The sequence below is a fragment of the Sciurus vulgaris genome (assembly GCF_902686455.1).
Source record: "Sciurus vulgaris genome assembly, chromosome: 18".
NCBI lineage: Eukaryota > Metazoa > Chordata > Mammalia > Rodentia > Sciuridae > Sciurus > Sciurus vulgaris.
This window is the reverse complement of record NC_136479.1, coordinates 4,059,204-4,080,945: the sequence shown is the minus strand read 5'-3', so window position 1 is coordinate 4,080,945 and position 21,742 is coordinate 4,059,204. Positions and strand designations below refer to the sequence as shown.

General features: G+C 56.4%; 2 protein-coding genes across 3 annotated transcripts; one reads left to right on the top strand and one right to left on the bottom strand.

Annotated features, from left to right (window-relative positions):
- Positions 1-1,074: 1,074 nt before the first annotated feature.
- EEF2KMT (eukaryotic elongation factor 2 lysine methyltransferase) lies at positions 1,075-10,639 on the top strand. The gene is made up of 8 exons (XM_079121746.1): positions 1,075-1,189; positions 3,055-3,117; positions 4,686-4,766; positions 5,811-5,912; positions 7,421-7,554; positions 7,629-7,894; positions 9,022-9,168; positions 10,409-10,639. Exons 1-8 carry the CDS (start codon positions 1,094-1,096, stop codon positions 10,603-10,605), a joined length of 1,086 nt encoding a protein of 361 aa, XP_078977872.1. The 5' UTR covers positions 1,075-1,093; the 3' UTR covers positions 10,606-10,639.
- A 527-nt stretch (positions 10,640-11,166) lies between these two features.
- On the bottom strand, positions 11,167-21,617 carry ALG1 (ALG1 chitobiosyldiphosphodolichol beta-mannosyltransferase). Of its 2 annotated transcripts, none has more exons than XM_079121745.1 (13): positions 21,460-21,617; positions 19,080-19,157; positions 18,871-18,974; positions 17,671-17,819; positions 16,734-16,823; positions 16,317-16,427; positions 15,547-15,668; positions 15,391-15,429; positions 15,023-15,082; positions 14,175-14,285; positions 13,075-13,189; positions 11,868-11,943; positions 11,167-11,305 (listed from the first exon to the last, which is right to left on the bottom strand). In XM_079121745.1, the coding sequence occupies exons 1-13, from the start codon at positions 21,473-21,475 to the stop codon at positions 11,174-11,176; spliced, it is 1,203 nt and encodes a 400-aa protein (XP_078977871.1). In that variant the 5' UTR covers positions 21,476-21,617; the 3' UTR covers positions 11,167-11,173. The 2 variants fall into 2 exon arrangements, with proteins under 2 accessions (XP_078977871.1, XP_078977870.1); XM_079121744.1 differs by lacking the exon at positions 21,460-21,617 and adding an exon at positions 19,910-20,149.
- Positions 21,618-21,742: the final 125 nt, after the last annotated feature.

Sequence of the window (21,742 nt, the reverse complement as noted above, 5' to 3'; positions counted from 1 at the left end):
AAAGTTTAATCTGTCCCCTCATCTACCTTCTGCAAGCATATTTAACAAATTAGCTCGGAACTCTTCCAAATGGAGTTTTATGAGAGATCTGCTAAGGTAAACATGTTAGACCTTGAACACAGAGCAAACTGCAGGAACAGCACCGGTGAGTTGCTAGTTGCCCTGCCTTGAATCGAAATAATTACTTCTCTCCAAACCACTCCCAGAAGCCAGCTCCCACCCTTCCTTGGGACTCCTTTCCCTTCAAGATCCAAACCCTGCTGGAAGCCCTTGGAGTTCTCCAAGGCAGGCATTGCCATCGTACGTTTATATTCATTTCTGTGATAATTGATTTGATGGTAACTTCCCGCCTGAAGCCCTGGGCTCCTGGGAGGGCAGGGATCACTTGGATTTCCCCAGTTACTGCCCCGGTGCCTGTCAGAGCCACGCACATAGTGGGTGCTCCATAAGTATTTGGTGAACAAAAAACTCATTGGGTGACAGGCCCAAAGGCTGGGGACGGGGTGCGGGGTGCTTCTTCTGCCAGACACCAGAAAGGCAGCACTGATGGGGAGGGTGCTAAGACAGGGCAGCCCGACGCCCCGCACGCGCCCGCAGGTCAGTCCCCTACCGAGACCCTCCTGAAGGCACGGAAACAGGAGCCTTCAGGTCAGCAGGTGGCCTATCCGGGGCCCCCCAGGAGCCAGCCTGGCCCGGCGCGAACCCAGCACCGCCTCCCGGTTCCCAAACCCGGTCTCGGTAGTGCGCAAAGATCCACACCAGGACCCCAAACCCTGATTCTCCCTCTGCAAGCGCGGCCTCTTGAGCCCACAGGCCGCGCGCTCTGCTCCCGGACCCACTCGAACCCTCCGAAGCCAGAGCCACACCGGGACGCCCCACGAGGCCCCTCCCCAAGCCTCCGCGAGGACCAGCTTCGCATAGCTCCGCCGGGTCCCGCCCCTCGTCGGGCCCCGCCTTGCCCTCACCGAAGCCCGCCTTGTGGGCGGGGCGTCCCGCCTCACTCTGACTTCTAGCCCCGCCCCCAGGTGCCGCTGGTCACGCCCCCTAGCCCCGCCTCCGCCAGGTCTCCCGGCAACGCCGGCCCCGCCCCGCCATGGCGCGCGAGGACAGCGCTGGGGCTGCGCGCCTGCTGTGGACTTTCGAGCGCCGCTTCCTGGCGGCGCGCACGCTGCGCTCCTTCCCCTGGCAGGTGGGCGCGGGGCGCGGGGCGCGGGGGCACGAGGCGGACCTGGCCGCGGCGGGTGGTCTCCCGGGCCCTGCCCGCCGCCTTGCAGGCCGCTCCGCCGAGCGGAGGGAGGCGGATTCCTCCCAGCCCCGCGGGCGGTGGGCTTCCAGGGTCACGGGTGGTTCACGGTCGGTTTCATGGTGTCGTAAGCCGTCGGCCACCTGGCCACGGGGAAGTGCTGCCTTTGCGCCCTCCGAAAGGTCGGCGTCCGCGGCCAGCCACGCGGCCGGCGCTCAGAACCCCACCGCGGCGCCCTCCGCGGTGTCGGGCAGGGAGCGACACCGTCTCCGCGCAGCTTAGGCCGCCCGGGCCCCGAGGGACTGGAGACCAAGGCCCCGCGCCCTGGGGCCTGCGGATCTGGGCCTGGCGAGCGGGCCTTCTGCCAACAGAGGGCCTTAATGGACCCTGCCTCGTTGACAGTTCACGTGCACTGAGCTCCCTGGCATGAGTCAGTTTGGATGCAGATTTCTCCCGGGCCTGCCCCATCTGATGGAGTTCACTTGTGTTATTTCATCAACATGAGACATTTAGCACTCTGAGATCATTTCCGGGGAGGACGAATATGTACATTTTTTTAACCCAAAATTGGAAAGCCTAACAGCATCCAGTCACATGGAGTGTAATTGTTCACATGCAGTGCTAAGTGCTTACTTGGGCTCACCCACGACACCCATGCGGTGGGGTCTGTTATTGTCACTCAGTTTGAGCAAAGGTTTAATGAAGAAAGGAAAAAGTGCAGTAGATGAGAGGCAGCTAGAGAGAGACTTGAATCTTGGCCCAACCCCCAGTGCACTGTGTGACCATGGAAAAGTAACTACATCTCTCTGTGCCATAGTTTTTAATTAGTAAAATGGGGGATATAATGATACCAACCTCATGATATTATTTTGTACTCACAGTCACTTGAGTACAAAAGCCCTTAAAGCGGTGCTTAGCTTGTGGTAAATGCCATAAGTGTTACCTGGTGTTTTTATGCAGTGGCCAAATGTTTTTTTGAATGCTTTCTATGAGCCAGGGGTCAACAGTACACATTAGACATGAGCACCTGCTCAGATGAAAGAGCCAGAGGATAAATAAATAATAAGCAGCCAGGAGGTGAGGGTGACTGGAAATGGAGAACTGGGAGAAGAGTCATCAAAGTAGGGGAGTCAAGGAAGTTCTCCCCCAAAAAGCAGCATTTGACCTGGGCCCTGAACTGTGACACAGTGGGTCATAAGAGGCCTCAGGGAACATCCTATGGTAGGAGCCTGCTGTGGCTAACCACCGGCCAGGGGGCCAGCGTGGCTGGAGCCGACTGAGTGGGAATGGGGCAGGGTGGTAGGAGATGAAGTCAGAGCAGCCAGGCCCAGCCAGGGCAGGGAGGGCCTTTGAGGGCATGGCGAGGGGCTCTGGAGCTACACACCAGCTGTGGGCCTCTGCTTGACTGCAGCCTGAGTTCACTGGGGATTTGAGTCCCCTATGAAAGAGGAGAGCATGCCTGGGCCTGGCATCTGCACGTTCCAAACCTCCATTTAACTCAGACTCAGGTCCTCGGCAAGCCCATCCAACCCTGATGCCACAGCTCGCCTGTTCAGCTGTGGAGCTGCTCTGACCACTGAGCAGCTGGGGCTCGTGGGAACCAAGAGTCAGCCTTCTAACACTTCCCACGACTCATGCAGGTGTGACCTGTGACGTCTGTGAAGGTCAGGCCTCAGCCTCCCATGGCTTCCATTTCCAAGTGGCTCCAGGTCCCTGGAGAGAGATCATTTAGTGCTTTGCCAGCATGTTCTACTGCATGTTTAATGTTCCTGAGAAAATGCCCTTGAGATTTCGCTTTCCCCTCCAAATAGAGCCTAGAAGAGAAACTAAGGGAGTCATCAGATTCTGAGCTGCTGCTGGATATTCTGCAGAAGGTAAGAACCCCTGAATCACTGGGGTGCACACCTGACAGAAGAGCCATAGGTGCGCACGTACCACCCTTAAAAAACACCATGTTCAAAGACCAAAACCATCCAGCCAACGCTGCACGGGGTGTCAGTGCCTCAGACAGCTCTGGCTCCTTTGTTCTCTTGGATGAAGACATCAGAATATATAAAAGTCTGCACAAGAGGAGGGAAGCTGGGGGTGTTTTAAACCATCTGCAGTGAAAACGGACATGGCAGGTGCAGGGACAGCGTCTAGCAAGTGCCAGCTGCTCAGAGACTCTTCTTTGCATTTAAAGCAAAGACCCGTCTTAACAACTCATGTCACTTGTACACCTGCAGGGACCCCTGCTCTGTGGAGGTGGGCTTGGATTCTGAAGTGCATCTCCACAGAGGGCAGAGGTGCCCCACCCTGCCCCTGGCCATGTGGGTCAAGGGCAGGTCACATAAATCCTCAAGGGTCATGAGGCTTCTCAGAGGCCAAAGTTAGTCTCCCTCTGCAGAAACACACATCTGAAGCGTACATTCTGCATAAAAATTCAGGGGAGACACATTCACCCCCAACAACAAAACCTATCCAAGGAGCCCAGGTCAGAATTTCCTATCCTGGGGGTGATCATGGGAAAGATGCAGCTCGAGCAGGGAAAGACTTTGAGGGCAGTGCAGTGGTCAGGGCCGTGAGCAGAACTAACCATGGTCGTTCATTTCCACCAGGTGTTACACCTACAGGCGGTAGAACATAAAGGCGGATTTAAAAACCTACTGTGGGACTGGGACACGCAGCTCAGTGCTAGAGCACTTGCCAAGCATGTGACCCTGGGTTCGGTTCCTAGCAAAGGTCAAAACGTAGTGTGGTTGTCCATTAAATCTAAATAAATAAATCTTAACATGGACCAACTGGAAAGCCCTGAGGGGTTGTGTGGGTAACTCTGTGGCCCTGTGAAGTCTGCATGCCTCCCGGCCAGCAGGCCTGCCTGTCCCCAGGCCCATTTCCCCACCTGCCTTTCTGGCGCTCCTTTCCCCAATGCCAGCCTGAGCTGCCTGGGAATTGTGCAAGCTGCCGCTGCTCCCCCTGCTCGGGCCTTCCCGAGGCTGACTGAGGCATCCGCCTGGAGAACCCTCTTCCCTCTTTAGTCTCCAGCCCTGCTTCTTGGCTTGGGACTCTCCCTCCAGGAGCACAGGTGCCCAGGGACCCGGTTCCCACGGCTGGACTCCCGCCTCTTCTGTGGGGACAGAGAATCTGATAACTGTCCTCACAACAGACTTCAGTTCGTACTGGCTACCCTGGAAGGAGCTGCCTCTGCCTGTGATCCTGCCCAGAGTGGCTGTTAGAAACCACACAGTGTGTGGCTAGGGTACAAGGATTTTTAGGAAAGAACTTAAATTTTAAGGCTCAGTCTTGCAGATGCCCGGGGTACATCTGGCCATAACCCTGTGTCCCTGCAAATCCTTGCACGGCACTGGGTAACTGAGTTCACCCTCTCACTGCCGGAAGCTCGTAAGACACTTACTGCAGGGCCTCTCCAGCAACCAACCTTTTTTTTTTTTCCGTTTCACAGACAGTGAAACATCCTGTATGTGTGAGGCACCCACCATCACTGAAGTACATCCGGAGTTTTCTCCTGGAGCTCATCAAAAAGGTCAGTGGTGGGCAGTGTCTGTCTGTAGCCAGACCACAAGCGGGACTAGGCTGGCTCTCCAGAGGGGGGTCCCTGCCAGGGCTGTGCATCTTGGAGCTCACGTCCTTCCCTGCCCTTTGCCTGCTCCTCACACCTGCCTGGCAGGGGCCTCCCTGGGCAGCGGGCTGCCAGCAGGATTTGAGCAGCAGGCAGGGCCAGGCCTTTCTTCCTCGCCTGCATGCAGGGCTCCTGGCAGCAGCCGCATCTCCTCTGGGGCCCTGCTTCCACAGGCGGCTTCTCATCCTGCCAGGAGTCCTGGCCCCAAGTGCTGAGCGCCCCTTCCTGTCAGTGTCCTGCCTTGCCTGTCCCTGGCCTCTGCTGGAAGCATTGACTCTTACAGTGCCTTCAGAGCTGCTTCCCTTGCCAAATTCTCCCCACCTAGCTGACTGGGTGGGCTCCTCCTGACTGGCACAGGGTGCACGCCCGTTGGGTTCAACTCTGGACAGGCAGTTCCTCCACGGGCAGTAGCTCATCTGCTTTCACTACCACTGACAGAAAGAGCCACACCTCACGTGTGCTAGGCACACAAATAATCCTTGCTGCTCGTCATGCCTGCCCCCTTGCCCTCCAACCTCTGTGGGGCTTCTGTGTGATCTCAGCACCACCTAAAGTGTGTCTGGCTCTCTGACGAACCCCACACTGGCCTGTGAAGCCATGGCATGGGGCTGCTGTTGAGAAGCAGCTTGAAAACCACCCTGCCCTATGTGGCACCTGACCTGTGGCTTTTGCTGGGACACCATGTGCATGTGGCAGAACTTCCTCTCAGTGGAATCTGCTTCCCTCGAATACGCCAGCCTCACCCTCTGAGAAACCTGCTCCCACAGTCAAGTGAATTTTTCATTCCAGGTGTCCTCTATTACGCTGTTGCACCAAGTCCCCCTCTAACTTTGGTGCAGGTCCCCTCCAACACAGCTGCAGGTTGGAGAGAGGCAAACAGCAGAATCTTGTTACTTCTGAGGGCCAGCGTGATCCTCTCAGCTGACGCTGTCACTCTGTCCCCTGCAGCATGAGGCTGTCCACACGGAGCCTCTGGACGAGCTGTACGAGGCGCTGGCAGAGGTCCTGACCACGGAGGAGCCCACCCAGTGCCACCGGAGCTACGTGCTGGTAGGAGACGTGCCCAGGCCAGACAGCTGTGGTCCAGGAAGTGAGCAGGGCCCGGCACGGGTCGCATCCTAACCCCTCAGTCCTGCAGCCTCCTCAACCTCGCCTAAAACCAAGCACTGCAACCAACAGGACCCGTCTCAGGCAACACGCCTCAGTTACCTGCTTAGCAAGGACCTGGTGCCCAGTCTTCCGTTCACACTAACCGGGTGGACATCACAGCAAAACAGTCTCTCCTCACTCACCACCACCACAGTCACTGGCCTGACTGCCCCTCCTATTCTGGTCACATGGAAACCACTCTGCACACAACAGCCAGAAAGATCTTGTGGTTCAGTCACTGGTTTGCTTTAAGCTGTTGTTATAAAATAAAACTCAGATACAGAAAGCCACACAAAAGAAACACAGCTTACGGAACCACTGCGAGGCAGCTCACAGCGACCGCCCTCTGGTGGTGGGTCGGAACCCTGGCATCAGCCCATGAGGTCCTCCACCTGACCCAGCCAGTCCAGTCCCAGTAGCTGCCATCCTGCCCGTGAGCCACATCCTTGAGACTGTGGTACCCTCACTCCCCTCTGGGCCCTGGACACCAGCCTTTAGTCATTACCGGGAACAACCCAGGTCACCCTCCCACGCTCCCCGGCCACCCTCTGCTGAACAGCCCTGGCTGTCAGAGCTGGATATGGGGGCACTTGTGGGCTCGTTCAGCCCTTTCCTCTATTTCCTGCAAACTGGCTGGCCTGAGCTCCCAGGGTGGCCGCTTGGGAAGTCCATTCCTTCCCCTTGCTGGGTGGTGTGCCTGGTGTGGCGCACCAGTCGGCCCAGCGGCCACACTGTGACTTGATACTAGCGCTCATGTCCTGTTGGGGCTGTGCCATGTGGGCTGCGCCAGGATGGCGCCTGGCGGCCAGCCGGAGGTTGCTTTGATCACATCGGCAGTGAGGAGGTTGATTAATATAAGCACACCCAGGTGATTTATCGTTGGCTGTATTCAATTAAGTCCACACACACAACACGTGCACAGGTGTTCCCAAGTGCTCCTGCTCGGGCCTGCTCGTTTTAACCTTTGCCGGGATAGGGCAGCTGGCTCCTCGCCTGATCTCAACTAGCGTGGCCCCGCCCTCCGCCTCCTGGAGGGAATATAAGCAGACAGTAGGCAGAAGGTTAAAAGCAGCCAGCAGTAAGAAGCAGTAGGCAGCGGCAGAAGGCAGATTGTAGAGCATAGATAGATAACACCTAGTTCACAGGATGCAGGACGCACCTCTAAGAAGAAGCAGAATTCTAAGAAGAAATAGATCTCTGATAAGCATAGCAAACCTCTCTTTCTCTAAAAACTTTCTCTATAAGCAAAGCCTATCTTCCTCTCAAAGTCTCTCTTCCTCTATAAATTAGTGAATATAGGAAAAGTAGTTTATTTCCAGGCCCCTCCGATAAATACCCGCGCAATTGTTGCTGTGGGCGGCGACAATGTCCAGACGCTGGCTTCATCCTCCCACCCTCTCTCCATGCAGCCTTCAGGAGACTGGATCACCCTCTCAGAGAGCACAGCCATCATCTCCCACGGCACCACGGGCCTGGTCACGTGGGATGCCGCCCTCTACCTCGCAGAATGGGCCATCGAGAACCCAGCAGCCTTCAGGCACAGGTGACCTCAGACACAGGGCAGGCACCAAGCAGTGAGCCCTGGCACAGACTGACATCCCCCTTTCGCCCACCCAGGACTGTGCTAGAGCTTGGCAGTGGGGCGGGCCTCACGGGCCTGACCATTTGCAAGGCCTGCTGCCCCAGAGCCTACATCTTCAGTGACTGTCACAGCCGCGTCCTCGAGCAGCTCCGAGGAAATGTGCTTCTCAACGGCCTGTCACTGGAGCCGGAGGCCACTGCTGACCCAGAGTGCCCCCTGGTGACAGTGGCCCAGCTGGACTGGGATGTTGCCTCGATCTCTCAGCTGTCTGCCTTCCAGCCAGACACTGTCATCGCAGCAGGTAATGCCCAGCTCTAGCAGACAGCACATGGCTTCTGGCAACCCCACCAGCTCTCTGCCAAGGGCTCGGGAGCAGCCATGCTGCAGGCGGGGAACAGGGAACCGCTGCGGCTTTCCCGAGGGTCGCCTGGCCTCCAGGAGGGTCAGAGCACCCGGTGCTTAGATGCCCTGAAGCCACAGCCCTCCTTCAGGTTGCTCCTGCTGTGGTGGCTCCATCCAAGGAGTGCCCCGGCTGTCCCAGCAGGGCTGCAGGTGAGCACAGCAGGCCCCAGCGCACGCCAGGCTGTCCCTGCAGCGGACTCCACTTCCCTCTCAGCAGCCCCAGGGAGGCCCCCAGTTACCACGCAGCTCCTCCACTCAGGAGGCTGCACACCAGCTCCTCCTGCTCTGCCCCTCAGAGATACTAGCATTTTTCTGCCAGGTGTGCAGTGGGCTGGGCCTCCATGCCCCAGGTCTTCAGACGGGAGAGCCAGCCCTTGATCACTCCAGGGCCACAGCTGGCTCCTGCCTACTGCCAGCACCCAGTCCCGCACCAGGCCTCGAGCAGGATCCCAGGCAGCCGGGGAACAAGAACCCAGCAGCCCCACAACCGTACTGGCCTGTCTTCTGTGTGTGGCTGTACTCGCCACCATGCTGGGGGCCCTGGCTGTCTCCATCTGCATGTCTCTGTCCTGGGTCCAGGCCCCATGTCTTTCAAAGGCCACAGGAAGAAGCCAACCACTTCTGGTACAGGGACAGTGTTCTTGTGAGAAGGCAGAGTTCAGCTGGGCCACCGAAGGCCCTACATCCCCTTTCTGACTTAACAGCGTGCCCACCACAGCAGACAGGTCGGAGCCCAGGACACAGACGCCCAAGGCAGAGTGCAGTCGGCTTCGCTGAGAAGCTTCTGAGCAGGCTGCAGCCTCAGTTTTTCCAGCAGCACTCCCGAGAGGCCAGGGAGTTTCCACTGGCTAGTGTCCTACAGTTTTCCTGTCACCTGAGCAGTCTTTCTGAGTCTGCTGAACGATGCAGGTCTAATCTAATGGCCACTCCAGGCCCTCACCCTGCCCCAAGGTCAGCACCAGCCAGGCCACACTGCTTGGTTCTGAGTCCCTAGGGACCCTGAGTAACCAGAGCTCTGCGTCACAGACGTGCTGTACTGCCCAGAAGTGACCCTCGCGTTGGTTGGCGTCCTGCAGAGGCTCTCTGCCTGCCGGAGGGACCAGGCTCCTGACGTCTACGTGGCCTTCACCAGGCGCAACCCAGAGACCTACCAGCTGTTCACCACCGAGCTGGGTGAGTCCCCCAGGCCGCAGGCCACCGAGCTATTCCCATGAGGGATCAAGTGAGGCAGAATCAGGAAGGTAAGAGAATGGAGCCCTGGGGAAACACCAGGAAGCCCGTCCCACATGCCAGGCCTGGGAACTAAGGCCAGGCAGCCCAACACGGTGACCTGGAGGCCTGAGACCAGCAGCTGCCGCGTGCTTCAGGGTGGGTCCCACAGCCTAGGGCCTCGCTACCTGGAAGCGCAGGTGGAGGGAGATGCCAGCTGGGTTGCGGCCACACGACGACTGAGTGTAGGCAGGAGGTGGTCCCACCTCCACCCCGAACCAGAGCATTCCACACAAAAGCTGGTGCAGTGAGGACCACCTGCCTGTCTGCTCCCACAGCAGAGGCCCTCCTGGTAGCTGTCCGGCCTCACCTGCCCAGCCTCTGCAGGGTCATGCAGCTGCTGCTCCACACGCAGCCTTGCTAACCACAGGGCAGGCAGACAAACAGCACTCGGCATCCTAAGGGGGCCTGTGCAGACGGAGAGCGCGAGGTCCTTCAGGTGCTTATGAGGAAAACACCTCTACTACGTTTCAAGTGAAAGCAGCAAAGTGCCAGTCGGCACAGAGCACGAGCCACCCCACCCCACCCCACCCCACTGTGGCTTTTGTTGTTGGTTTTTTGTTTTTGGTATTGTGGGCTGAACCCAGGGATGCTGTATCACTGAGCCTCACCCCAGCTCTTTAAGACAGGGTCCCACTAAGTTGCCCAGACCAGCCTTGAACTTGTGATCCTCCTGCCTCAGCCTCCCCAGTAGCTGGGACTACAGGTGTGCACCACACCTGGGTTTGTTACTTTTAAATACTTACCTTTGTTGCCTAGGAAATTTCTAAGAACATACACCAGAAGTTATTATACTTAGATGATAGATTTACAGATTTCCTTATCTCACTTTATAAATGCTGACTTTCATTTATAATACGAACCGTGACTAAGAAGCCACCCGTGTTCCCAAAGACAACACGAGCGCACCTGGCTGTGTGAGGAGTGGCTCCAGCAGAGCAGCCAGCAAATACGCATTCGAATCTCACACTGACTGACGGGTGGACGGGTGCAGTGACAGGGCACCCAGGGCACCTGGCTTCCTGGTCCCACCCTGGAGGTCGACCTGGGCGTCGGGTGGGCCTGGGGACCCCTGGACGCCCGTCTGCCCTCACAGCCCCAGGCGGAGGCGCTGCCATCCTGAGGTGCGTGCACTCTGTTTCAGGCCGGGCGGCGATCTGCTGGGAAGCAGTGCCTCCACACGACCAGAAACTGTTCCCCTACGAAGGACACTCGGAGATGGCAGTCCTGAGACTCACGCTGCCACCTGGCCACGTCCGAGAGTACTGTGAAGATGAGTCACCGCCACGGGAGGAGCTTCCACAGGGGAGCGCTGATGAAGCTTGCCCTGGACCTGAGTGAAGAGTGGTGCATTCCAACTCGGGCAACACAACCCGTTCCAGTAAAGTACAAACCGAGCACGTGGGCGCCGCCCTCCCGTCCTCAGCTCTGGTGTGCAGGGAAATCACCATCCACCAGAAAGCATGCTTTGGCTCAAAAGCACGTATTGCCCTCGTAAAAAATAAAAACGTCTTTAACAAGTAGGACTCCCACAGCTGTGCGCTCAGCCCCAGGAAGCAGCAGCCCTACCTCACAGCAAGAATCAAGGAGAGGAGCATGATGGGGGCAGAGCCAGGAGAGGAGACGAACACCCAGGGAGGAAGGAAGAGGAAGAGGTGACAAGAAGTTCCAGAAGAGTAACGTGCTCAGACAGAAGGAAGGAAGGAAGAACTGGTTCAGAGCTTCCGAGAAGCCAGAAGAGCCAGCTTCCCAGTTGGCCTCCAGCCATCCTCTGGCTTGACCACTGGGGCTCACTGGACCAAAGCTTGAAGACCAGGGACAGGGAGGGCCTCCCCGTCCCCAGAATGGTGCAGCTCAGACCCCACCACCCAGCTCGACTGGTCAGGGCAGCTGTCTGGGGCCTGCAGGGTCACATGTCCATAACCAAAGGGCACACAGTCCGCTGCCAGCTCTCATCCCATCGAAGCTGCTCTGACTCCTGGAGGTTCTTCCGGAACTGGTTCAGTTTTCCAGCAGGATCAGGAAACTTTGAGAAGAGCATCTACAGAAAAGTGAAGAAGAGGACTGAGTCCATTGTGGCACCCACGGTGCCAGGCCATCTCTGAACCTGCCAGCTGACTTCAGCAGCTCCTCACCCCGGCTGCCCACCCAGCAGTGCCCGCTCCCACAGCAGCCCCCATTTCCCATACCCTGTGCTCTGGGGCACATCTGCCTGGTGTTCCTGCACAGAGCAGAGTCCCACCTGTCTGCTGGGAGGGAGGCGGTGGTCCCTGGTTTGGGTTTTACTGAAGTGACTGCACGGGCATCAGCACAGTGCAGCCGCAGACCAAATCCGCCCACCCACCTTGGTAGCCAGCGCTGTTGGAACTCAGCCCCTCTGTGTTCAGATGGTCTGCAGCTGTTCACAAAGGGGCTCTTGCAAACGTGACAAGGCCTGAAGTGCTGCAGCAGGTTCCACAACCCCAAGGACAGGCAGGCCCTGACTCCTGGCACCCGCTGCCTCCCTCAGCCTTCCCTCCAGAACCCAGCACCCGCCAGGTTGTGTGGGCATGGGGCAGGGCTGGCTCAGCATCATGCCCCCTGGCTTGCTAGGGGACACCTACCTGCAGTTGAGCTGCCAGAGCCTCTGCATCCTCAAAGACAAGGCCGTTCTCCCCATGCTTCACGAGCTCATGCAGACTGCAGAGAGAACCAAGGGAGGCCTGAGACCCAGCCCGCGGGGCCCAGCTGCCCCCCCCCCCCCACTCGGGCGAAGCTGGGGGCAGGGGCAGGGGTTTGGTCTCAGCCTGTTCTGAGATGGGGCTTCGAGAAAAAAGTGGGAGGACACGTCGCAATGCCGGAAAGATGTGGAGAAAGGCCCCAGATGTGCCCTTGGGTGCCACACTCTCTGAGGACAACATACTCAAGGATCACTTCTGCTGTTTTTCCACGGCTCCGTGCCCAAGAACCAAGGTACAGACAAGCCCTGGCACTGGGCTCAGCACACTGGGGATGGGTCACCAGGAGGTCTGTTCCCAAAAGACCCCAGCTTAGCTCACACCAGGGTCTGACACCCTGAACTTCCCTGACATCTAGAGGCTGGTCCCCAAGCAGGTGAGCACACAGCCCGTGCAGGGCCACTGCCTCCAGAACCTGGGTCCACTGTTGCCCTCTCCAAAGGCCCACCTTGGCCAGGGAGCGAGGGGTCACAGACTCACACTCTGAACTGATTCCAGCCCAGCCACACGAGCTCAGCTAAGGGGAGAGGGAGAACCACATGAAGCTGGCAGCGAGTGCAGCCAACATTCTTGACTGAGGTGACCCCGAGCAGAGGGCTGGTGTTTGGGACACGGTGTTTCATTCAGCATGAGCCCAAATCGAAGCCTGCCTGCCATCCCTCTGTTGGCGGGGTTCACTCCTGGGCGCCCCCAGCCCCGCGGCTCTGTGAAACGGTGTGGTGTGTGACTGCGTGTCTCCGCTGCACTCTGTCGGTGGCTTCAACACCTGAGGCAGCGTACATGCTGGTACGTGCCGCGTGAGCAGCATCGTCCAGGGATAAGGACAGGAGAGCCTGGACGTGCTCAGGAGGGGCCTCACGTCACGGTCTAGCTGCAGTGACCATACTCGGTTCAGTCTGTGGTGTGGAAACCACAGGTGGAGAGCCAACTCTGCCTGAGGAGGGCTCAACCTGACCCCGACACCCACTCAAGCCACCTGGACTGCGCGGGAGACGGCACCCTAACGGGCACTTCACAGCAGCTCCGGCCGTGCTGCCCGCCCTTCAGGGCTGACCTGAGAACCCGCCCCAGGAGGGCTGGTTTCCACCCCTACCACTTGAAGTTCACAGCACACACAGGCAAGCAGCACCCAAACATGTCCACCACCTTCATGGGCAGGTCCAGGCCACTGGAGGACGTGTGCAGACAGACGCCCAGGTCTGCCGACCCTGCGGGGAAGCAGGTAGTGGTCAGTCCCAGGCACACATCCTCACAGGACTGTGCAGCAGCTCCTCCCAGAGTGGAAATCAAGCCCGTCCCCACAACAATGTCCCCAAACACAAGTGGCTTACTCTGGCCAAGTGCTGCACAAAGGGCAGACCACAGGTCTGCCCAGATGCCGGCAACCATCTTCCCTATCCAAAACTGCCATGGTCTTAATGTTTTTTATTTACCCTGACTTTTTCTCTTTAACCACAGTTAATTTTAAAAGAAAAGAATTCCTAAGCAGTTACTATGCAGTGGGTAGTTTCTGCTCTGGACACGGGTGACAGTTGTCTAACAGTGCAAATGTAGTGAATGCCACCCAGCAGACACTTAAGATGGTTAAAATGGCAAGCTTCATTATATGTATCTGACCTCAATAATTTTTAAAACCAATAAAATTTTTAATGAAAAAATAAATTTTTAAAGGAACCCACAGCAGACCCACCAAAAAAACACTAAAAATAAAGCCAAATAAATAACTGACCATCTCAGCAAGACTTCTTACTCACCATGGGTAAAGTAGGCAAGAGGGACCTTTCAGCACCAGGCCCAGCCCACTCCTGGGGCAGGGACAGGGCCTTCTGAGACCCAGCATGAGTAAACTGGGCCCCACAACAGCCAGGCCTGGGACTGAGCGCATGTGGCCCTCTGAGCCTGGTCAGGCAGGAGCCCGCACACCAGGAAACTCAGGAGCTCACTGAAGTCCCTGGCGGGCCACTGTGCTGGCCCCTGGAGCAGGGTCAGTCCAGCCTAAGGCCTGTCCAGTACAGAGCCTCTGAGCTGGGAATGGTTTTTACATTTCTAGGCTGTTTTAAAGAATAAATGAAGACTATGCCACAGAAACAAGTAAGATCTTTAGTCTGTCCGTGTTTAGGAAATGCAGGTGCCCTGCCCTGGGCACTCCCCCGACACCTGCGCCTTCTCCCAGGGCCCCTCTGCCACTCTCACCTAGAAGCAACGGGTAGTCCTCAGCCTCCAGCCACGGTGTGCACACCTGGATGTGCTGGAAGTGCTTCTGGTCGAGGAGGCGGCTGTAATGCTCCTTCAGTGGCCCTTTGCCTGCAGAGGACACCCACTGCACTGGACCCTTCTGGGTCCCCACCACACCACTGACCCCAGAGGCTCCCACTGGGACTCAAAGGCCACTTCCAGAGAGCTGCACCCCTCAGCAGCCCCAGTCAGGCCCTAACGGACCTCTTCCAAAGACTGCAGCACCCCACGTCCCCACGGGGCACGTGCCCTGATCACCAAGGCGCAGCCCTGCAACTTAGGGCTAGCCAGCCTCAGGCTGCAAATGGAGCCAAGATAAACACTGGACTGCCAGCCGGCGGCCAAGTGCAGGGACATGGGGACTCCCCCGCCCCACCAGGGTCCCCAGGCAGCACTGCATGCGTGGTGGGTCCCCGGTGCCCCTGGGAGTCAGGGCCAGAGGGAGGGCGGGAGTAGGCTGGGGGCATGCTCCAGCCCTGCAGGGACCCTCTGGCCGTGGGCGCTTGTTCTGCCCGTGACTGGAGCAGCTCTATGCTGCAGCGAGAGCACTTGGGTCTCAGAACTAGAGATGCTGGAAAGACCTGAGAAAGCCTAAAGCTCAGCACCTCTGAGGCTGTGCTACCCGAGGTCAGATCAGGATGCACACCTGTGCTGAGGCCCCAGGGGGCCCGCCTCCCCTGTGAGGCAGATGTAGAAAACCTGCCCGAGCGCCGGGGTGAGGCCTGAGCAGACGCCCCGTGAAGGCCTTCAGTAGGGCTGCGTACCCTGCCCCTCCATCCCCACGCGACGAGGGTCCTGGGTGGTACCTGTTATCACACAGACCAGAGAAGGAAGGCTGTCTCCGTCAAATGCCTGCTGTTCAAACTCTGGATTTAAAAAAAAATAAACACTAACTGGTGTTCCTTTATATGAGTGGGGGGAATAGGGGTGGGAAGCAGGAGGAGGGGTTTCTCCCTCCATGAGGCCACCAGCCTGAGACCTAGGGCCTGGTCACTCCATCACCCAGAAGGGGACAAACAGCTGCCCAAATCCCCCTCCCCACTGTCCTCAGGAGGGTTCACCCTGCAGCCCTGGGGGCAGGAACAGGCTGCAGACCCCCTGTGCAAGGCCAGCTGAGCGGGTCCCGCTGTGCAGCCCAACAAGCCCAGAGCTGCTGTCACAGCTGCACACCTACTTTCTAACGCTGCCAGCAAGATGGAGAAGTCCTCGTCCTCTGCAAAGAGAGATCGCGTGTCACAGGTCTGTCCAGACACCCTGCTCGCCACTCATGAGCCGCCCCCCCCCGCCTTCTCCCAGGGTGGGACAGAACCCAGGCCCCAGTCAGGCAGACCTGTCCAGCTCGTGCTGCTGACCAGCAGTGCCGGCCGCCCGCAAAGACGTGTCACCTCCCCACTGCGAGTGTCCCTCTCAGTGAAGGCCGACCTCTCCATGGCAGGGCCCGAGGGTTCTGAGCTGCAGGAGCAGAGAGAGTGGTGAGACACTGCGGGACAGGCCAGGGATCAGACAGCCATCCCACAGCAAGCACCACAAGCCCCCCAAGGCTGGCACCCAGGTGACCCTACGGAACCATTGCTGGCTGCTGAGGTTACCAGAAAACAAGCCTCCAGGGCTGGCCCCTGGCTCACAGCTCCACCCGTCCTCATCATTACAGGATGCTCTGCCACCCCCAGCTGCCATGCCAGACTGAGGGGCAGACAGGGCATGTTGAGAGCTACACAGGTCCCCTCCTTGGCTCTGTGGGACACCCAGAGGACACACAGGCCGCAGACCCCTCACAGGCACAGGAACCCACGGGAAGGAGAGGAAGGTAGTAGATAACTCCTAAAGAGCCAGAGGGTGGATACTTCAGGCTTTGTGGGCCCAAAACTCCTTGGTGCAAAACCCACCAACCCTGCCGCATGCTCACACGCAGCTACAGACAATGCCCAGGTAGCCGGGGGGCTGTGTGCCAGTAAAACTCAATTTACAGAAACAGGAAGAAGGCAGGAAGAAGGTCACTGCCTCTGTTCCCCAACCGCTGGATTAGGTCTGCAGGAGGAGACAGGAGAGAGGCCGGGACAGCAGCAAGCGTAAGGGAGGACAAAGAAGACAGAGACACACCAGGCCCTGAACGGAGAGTAGGTGCGGCCCAGCTTCATGAAGAGCTCGTGTTGTAGGTCCAGGGGCGTCTCCTTAAAGAAAGAAGCTGGCTTGTCGTAGACTGTCACAGCCCTGCAATGACATGAAGGGGCGTGGCAGAGAAAGGCTAAGGAACAGGACCCAGAAGGACCCACAGAAATAAGGGTGCTTGGGGATTCAGGTCTCTGTGGCGAGCAGCTTTAGGATCACTCGGGGAAGCACACATGCTCTGAACACCACCCCCACCACCTCGGCCAGCTTCCCAAAACCACCACCGTTTCCCGGGCCCAGGGTTCTTGACAATGCCTCTCCCATGTGACATGGCAGACGCTGCAACTCTCATCCAATCCTGGGACCCGCACCACCCTCAGACTGGAAGGCGTCCCGGGCCCTCCGTACTTGATGTGCCAATTCTCAGCCAGATCTTCCCGCATGGCTTTGGTCACACACAGGTTCAGGTGGGACAGGCGCCCAAAGAACCTCTCATACCTGCAGGAACATATCGGGGTGAGAGGGTTCAGCAGGGGCGTACTGGGCCGGGTTCAGATGCCAGTGTCCGCATGACCTGACCCCCCTCATGGAGAAGAAGCTGCAGAGCAGGGGCTCCCAAACCTGAGCACCCCATGCCAAGACATCTTCACACCTTCCTTAAGTGCTGTCACTATAGTTGAAATGCAGTCACTTGAAAGGAAGCCACATACCCTGCCGCAGTGGAGATCCAGTCTCTTGTGCAAAGATGCGGAGAAATCTAACGTGACTGCATCTCACCACCCCATGCTACTGCTGCGGGGCTGCAGCCTGCTCTCAGAACGCACAAAGGAGTTAACAAGCACCAGGCATGAAAGACATGCGGGCTCCAGACCAAGATAGAAGCCCTGGACACAGGAAAGGGCTGGAAAGGGGAGCGGCAATTCAAGATTACTCAGGACCACCAGAGTAAGCTCTGGAGTGGGCCTGCCTGGCAAGAAGGCATCAGCATCTGCAGCCGGCCTCCCTGACTTGTAAAAGGACAGTGACCGCCAGGCGCCTCCATTGAGACATGGTGGAAACCGAGTGGGATAAGATACATAAGAGGCTCAGCCTGAGGCCCGGCACGCAGCAGTGGCTGTCAGAACTGCCACAGCTGCTTCTGCCACTGACAATAAACAAGGCCTCAGGGCAAAGGCTGCAGTCGACAGCCTGAGGCCAGAAGGACACACCAAGGTGGCCATAACATTGGGGCTTGAGTAGGACCAAGGATTCTCCCCACTCCAGGTTCAACCTGCTCCCCCAGCCTTCATCCCACTCACCCTAATGGAGTTTGGGGAAGTATTCACACCCACACCCAGACTCTCACCACTTGGCCAGCAGAACGAGGGGGTGCTTGGGGCCGTGCACCAGGCCCATGATGGAGTAGCCATAGTTGTGCCAGTCAATGACCAGTTTGCTCCCACAAAGGCAGCCCACAAACCAGCAGACGGCAATGCTAGGCAGGCCTGGGGGGTTCTAGGAAAGAGAAGCAGATGCAGAGGAGGAAACCCAGACACTCATGACAAAGTGTCAGTGAGCTTCAGAATTCTTGACAACCAAGGAGCAGCTCTCCACCACCGATGAAACAACCAGCAAACTTGAAAAAAATCCAAGCTCTTCAAGGACAAAAAAACTGGAACAAAGATGCCTTTTTCTCCTGTCAGAATGCAAACTCTGAAGAAGCCCAACATGGAGGAGAGACACCCCATCAGCATGAAATAAAGGACCCAGCCAGGATCATACAACAGCATCTTAAAAGCATATCAACTTTGAACAAGCAATTCCTTGGAATGTATTCCAAGGAAGAAACAGCACGGAGTCACAGGTGAGTGCTCACTGTGCTCTAGCCATACTATGTGTAAAGGCAAAAAAAATCAGAAGAATCCAGATGGCCCTCTAGATGACACTGAATAGCTTGCAGTTCATCACAGATTGGAAGTGAGTGCAGCCCACAAACAGAAGGTATTTCTGGGCTTTAGAAACTGGTGAAGGAAATAAGTTAAAAGTTTAACTCTAGAACCAAACTGACCACCTCTGTTCAAGTCCTGACTCCACTACTTCCTGTGTGACAGTGGTCTACTTACAGCAACTCTGAGTCTAGGTTTCCTCATCTCTAGGGACGTAACACAAGAATCCACTGCTTAGAGTTCTTGAGAGGAATAAGGAGGTAGTACAAGTAAAACACTTAGATAAGCAGTAAGTGCAATGTAAGACACTATCTGTTATGACCAGAAACACAGCATGGCTGGGTACCAGAAATAACAGACACGTGCTACAGGCTCCTACTCAGTGTCCTGCTCGTGGTTTTATGAAGTTTACGCACGCACAAATATGCAATTGATTTAACAATCTGTGCATATTTTTTGTGTTTGGTGCTGGGAATCAAACCCAGCATCTTGTTGATGCTTAGCAAACACTAACACTGAGCTACAACCCCAGCCCAATTTGTGCATTTTTAAAAGACTAGAAAGTAAACTGTTACTCACAGAGGGAGTTCTCACAGAGGGAGACAAGCACTGATACATACCTGAAGAAAGATATAGGCTGCTGGTTCCCTCCATAGCAACTTCCACAGCAAGTACACTGCCTGAAAGACAACTTTGACTCCATACCGGAGAACTGGGGGCCCAACTGTAAGTCAAAAAATACCTCTCACTACTGAAGGAGCTTCTGATCTGCAGGCTACCCCATCAACTCCCACCCATGCAGAGGAACCTGGAGGTGACAGCATCCTACCTGTGAGACCCTGAAGTTCCATCAGCTTCACAATCTGAATTCTGTCGTTCTGCAAGAGCTCATCGTGGGGTTTGGAATCTGAAAGAGACTGTCCCCTTTACTGGGTGCACCAATCTAATTTAAAGTCAGATTTTAGAAAAAGAACTTTTCAAAACCCCTCTCTTCCTCAGTAGCCGGAGAATGAAGCCAATTTCCCATCCAGATTCCACCAGAATGGTCAGTGGGAAGGCTCAAATCTTATCCACCTTTACTTAATACCATTCCTGGCACATAGTAAGTACTCAATTAAACTTATCTAGGCTTGCTGGTGGGCAAATCTTCCCACCGCAAGGACATGCCTAGGAAGTCCCACTCCACCAGCACTCTCAGAGACCAAAGTCAGTAGTGCTGTTTCCACTGTCTGGTGAGATGGGGTGGAGCCAACCTCTGGAATCATCTACATGGAACAAAGTGAAGGGGCAGACACCCCTGCACAGTTGGGGAAGGGGAGCTGGGGAGCAAATGAACATCCCTAGTCTGCAGAGTTCTGCCTAAGGGATGGGGAATAAACGTGTTGCCTGTCCGCTCGGACACAGCTGGACAGGGCAGCTGCACGCAGATGTCACAGAAACTGGAGTGACACGCGCCCGGGTTCCAGTCCCACTCTTTTCCACTTCACTAGGAGAATCAGACCCTGCGTCAGAGTCGCTTAGCACAGTCGTAACATATGGCAAGTCTCTGAGGGCTGCTCAAGGGGGCAGAGACAAAAACGCGGCTCCCGCCTCGGCCCCCTCAGGGCCGAGGGGCACAGGCCGGGAGAGCAGCCTCCCTTCCGGGCCCGGGACACTCACTGCAGAACCCCAAGAAGGACACCGCGAAGCCGCGTCTGGCCAAGGACAGCGCGTGGTACTGCATGCGGGGGCTGCGGCCCACGTCGCCCAGTACCACGATGACCACGTGCTGGGCCGCGCGCCCCCGCCGCCTGTGCTTCCACCCGCTCAGAAGAAGCAGCAGCAGCAGCAGGCACAGCGCCAGGAGGGCCACGCTGGACGCCGCCATCTTGGCCGCCAAGCGGCGGTCACGTGACGGATCCCGTGGCCAGGCACGCTCTGCGCAGGGGCTCCGCGAAGGGGCGGGGCGGGGCTCGAAGGGGCGGGGCTCGAAGGGGCGGGGCGGGGCGCCGCGGAGTTGCCCCTAGGGGCCGAGACTTAATGGCATATGAACACTTGCGCGGTTCCCTGGACTCTGTCTCCCCTTTCAAAGTAAAGCTTTCCTTATAGGGATTTAGGAACTTTTTTTCAGTGTTCTAGTAAAATTTCAAAATACTGTGAGAAGCCAGGCGCAGTGGTGTACACTTCTAATCCGAGCCACTGGGGAGCTGAGACAGGAGGATGCAAGTTCCAGGCCAGCCTCAGCAACTTAGCGAGGCCCTGTCTTTAAAAAAAGTGAGGGTCTGGGGATGTAGCTCAGTGGTGGAGCACTCCTGGGTCCAATCCAGTACTGGACCACAAGAATTTGGAGGAGCCGGGCGTGGTGGCGCACGCCTATAATCCCAGTGGCTTAGGAGGCTAAGGCAGGAGGATTACAAGTTCAAAGCCAGCCTCAGCAAAAGCGAGGCGCTAAGCAACTCAGTGAGACCCTGTCTCTAAATAAAATACAAAATAGGACTGGGGATGTGGCTCAGTGGTCAAGTGCCCCTGAGTTCAATCCCAGGTACCCCTCAAAAAAAAAAAAAAAAAAAAAAAAAAAAAAAAAAAAAGAATTTGGAGGAATCTCGTAAAGTAAAGTAATATTGAGAAAGGAACCAGTCTTCGCTGTTAGAAGTCAGGAGAGTGAGCAAAAGGAACTGGGGGCCAGGAGGCCTTGTGTGTTCCAATTGGGAAAGTTCATCAAGCAGAAAATGTATCTCCTTATTTGTCAGGATGTATGTAGTACATTCCAAATATAAAGAGAGGGGGGAAGTATAAAAAGGCAGTAAAATCCATAATGACTTTTAAATCTCCCTAGCAAAAAGGGAATTTCTCTACTCACCCTCCCAAAGTAACCACAGTCGTTTATCATGTCCATGCGATAGCTTTTTTGCTCAGAAAACCATCCTCTTGCTGAGAAACACTGACAGCACTCTGGTGAAGCCACCTGTTCCCACCCACAGATTCGCCTCAGACCTGCAGAGCCTCCTCCCTCCAGTCCAACAGACAGCACCCTTGAACCTGGGCAGTAACCCTGGGTCAGCATGGCCTGTGCAGATGTGGCACCTAGTGTCCCAGAGCTAAAAATACCAGATTGCAAAGATTCAGTACCAGAAAAATGCTGTCAACCATTTTTATATTGATTGCATATTGAAATGATAATATGTTGGAGTTATTGACTTAAACGAGGTAGATGGTCGAAGTTAATTTACCTGCTTCTTGCTGCATTTTGCTTTTATAACATGGCTATGAGAACGTTTTGAAGTGCTGGCGTGGCCCACCTTTGTAGCTGGAATTCTACTTTCCTCGCAGGGTGGCCCCTGAGGGTGCTTTCGGAGCAGGATGTGCCCTCCCACGAACTCCTTCCAAACTTTTTAAAACAAACAAAGTTTGCTTTGCAGGGCTTTTGATTTCTGAGATGCCTTTGCTGTTGCTGGATCAAAGACCTAGCCTGTGGGCTGGAGGATCAGGGGCAGAGAGAACCAGAAGCACTCC

What these genes read in the sequence shown, in the direction of transcription:
- EEF2KMT (XM_079121746.1), top strand. Translation starts at nt 1,094, where the DNA reads ATGGCGCGCGAGGACAGCGCTGGGGCTGCGCGCCTGCTGTGGACTTTC. An exon ending in TGCGCTCCTTCCCCTGGCAG is followed by an intron (nt 1,190 to 3,054) that starts GTGGGCGCGGGG and finishes CCCTCCAAATAG; the next exon opens with AGCCTAGAAGAGAAACTAAG. An exon ending in AGACACTGTCATCGCAGCAG is followed by an intron (nt 7,895 to 9,021) that starts GTAATGCCCAGC and finishes TCTGCGTCACAG; the next exon opens with ACGTGCTGTACTGCCCAGAA.
- ALG1 (XM_079121744.1), bottom strand. Translation starts at nt 20,117, where the DNA reads ATGGCGGCGTCCAGCGTGGCCCTCCTGGCGCTGTGCCTGCTGCTGCTG. An exon ending in TCTGGTCTGTGTGATAACAG is followed by an intron (nt 14,286 to 15,022) that starts GTACCACCCAGG and finishes TGTCCTCTGCAG; the next exon opens with GCAAAGGGCCACTGAAGGAG. An exon ending in GGACTACCCGTTGCTTCTAG is followed by an intron (nt 13,190 to 14,174) that starts GTGAGAGTGGCA and finishes GCTTCCCCGCAG; the next exon opens with GGTCGGCAGACCTGGGCGTC.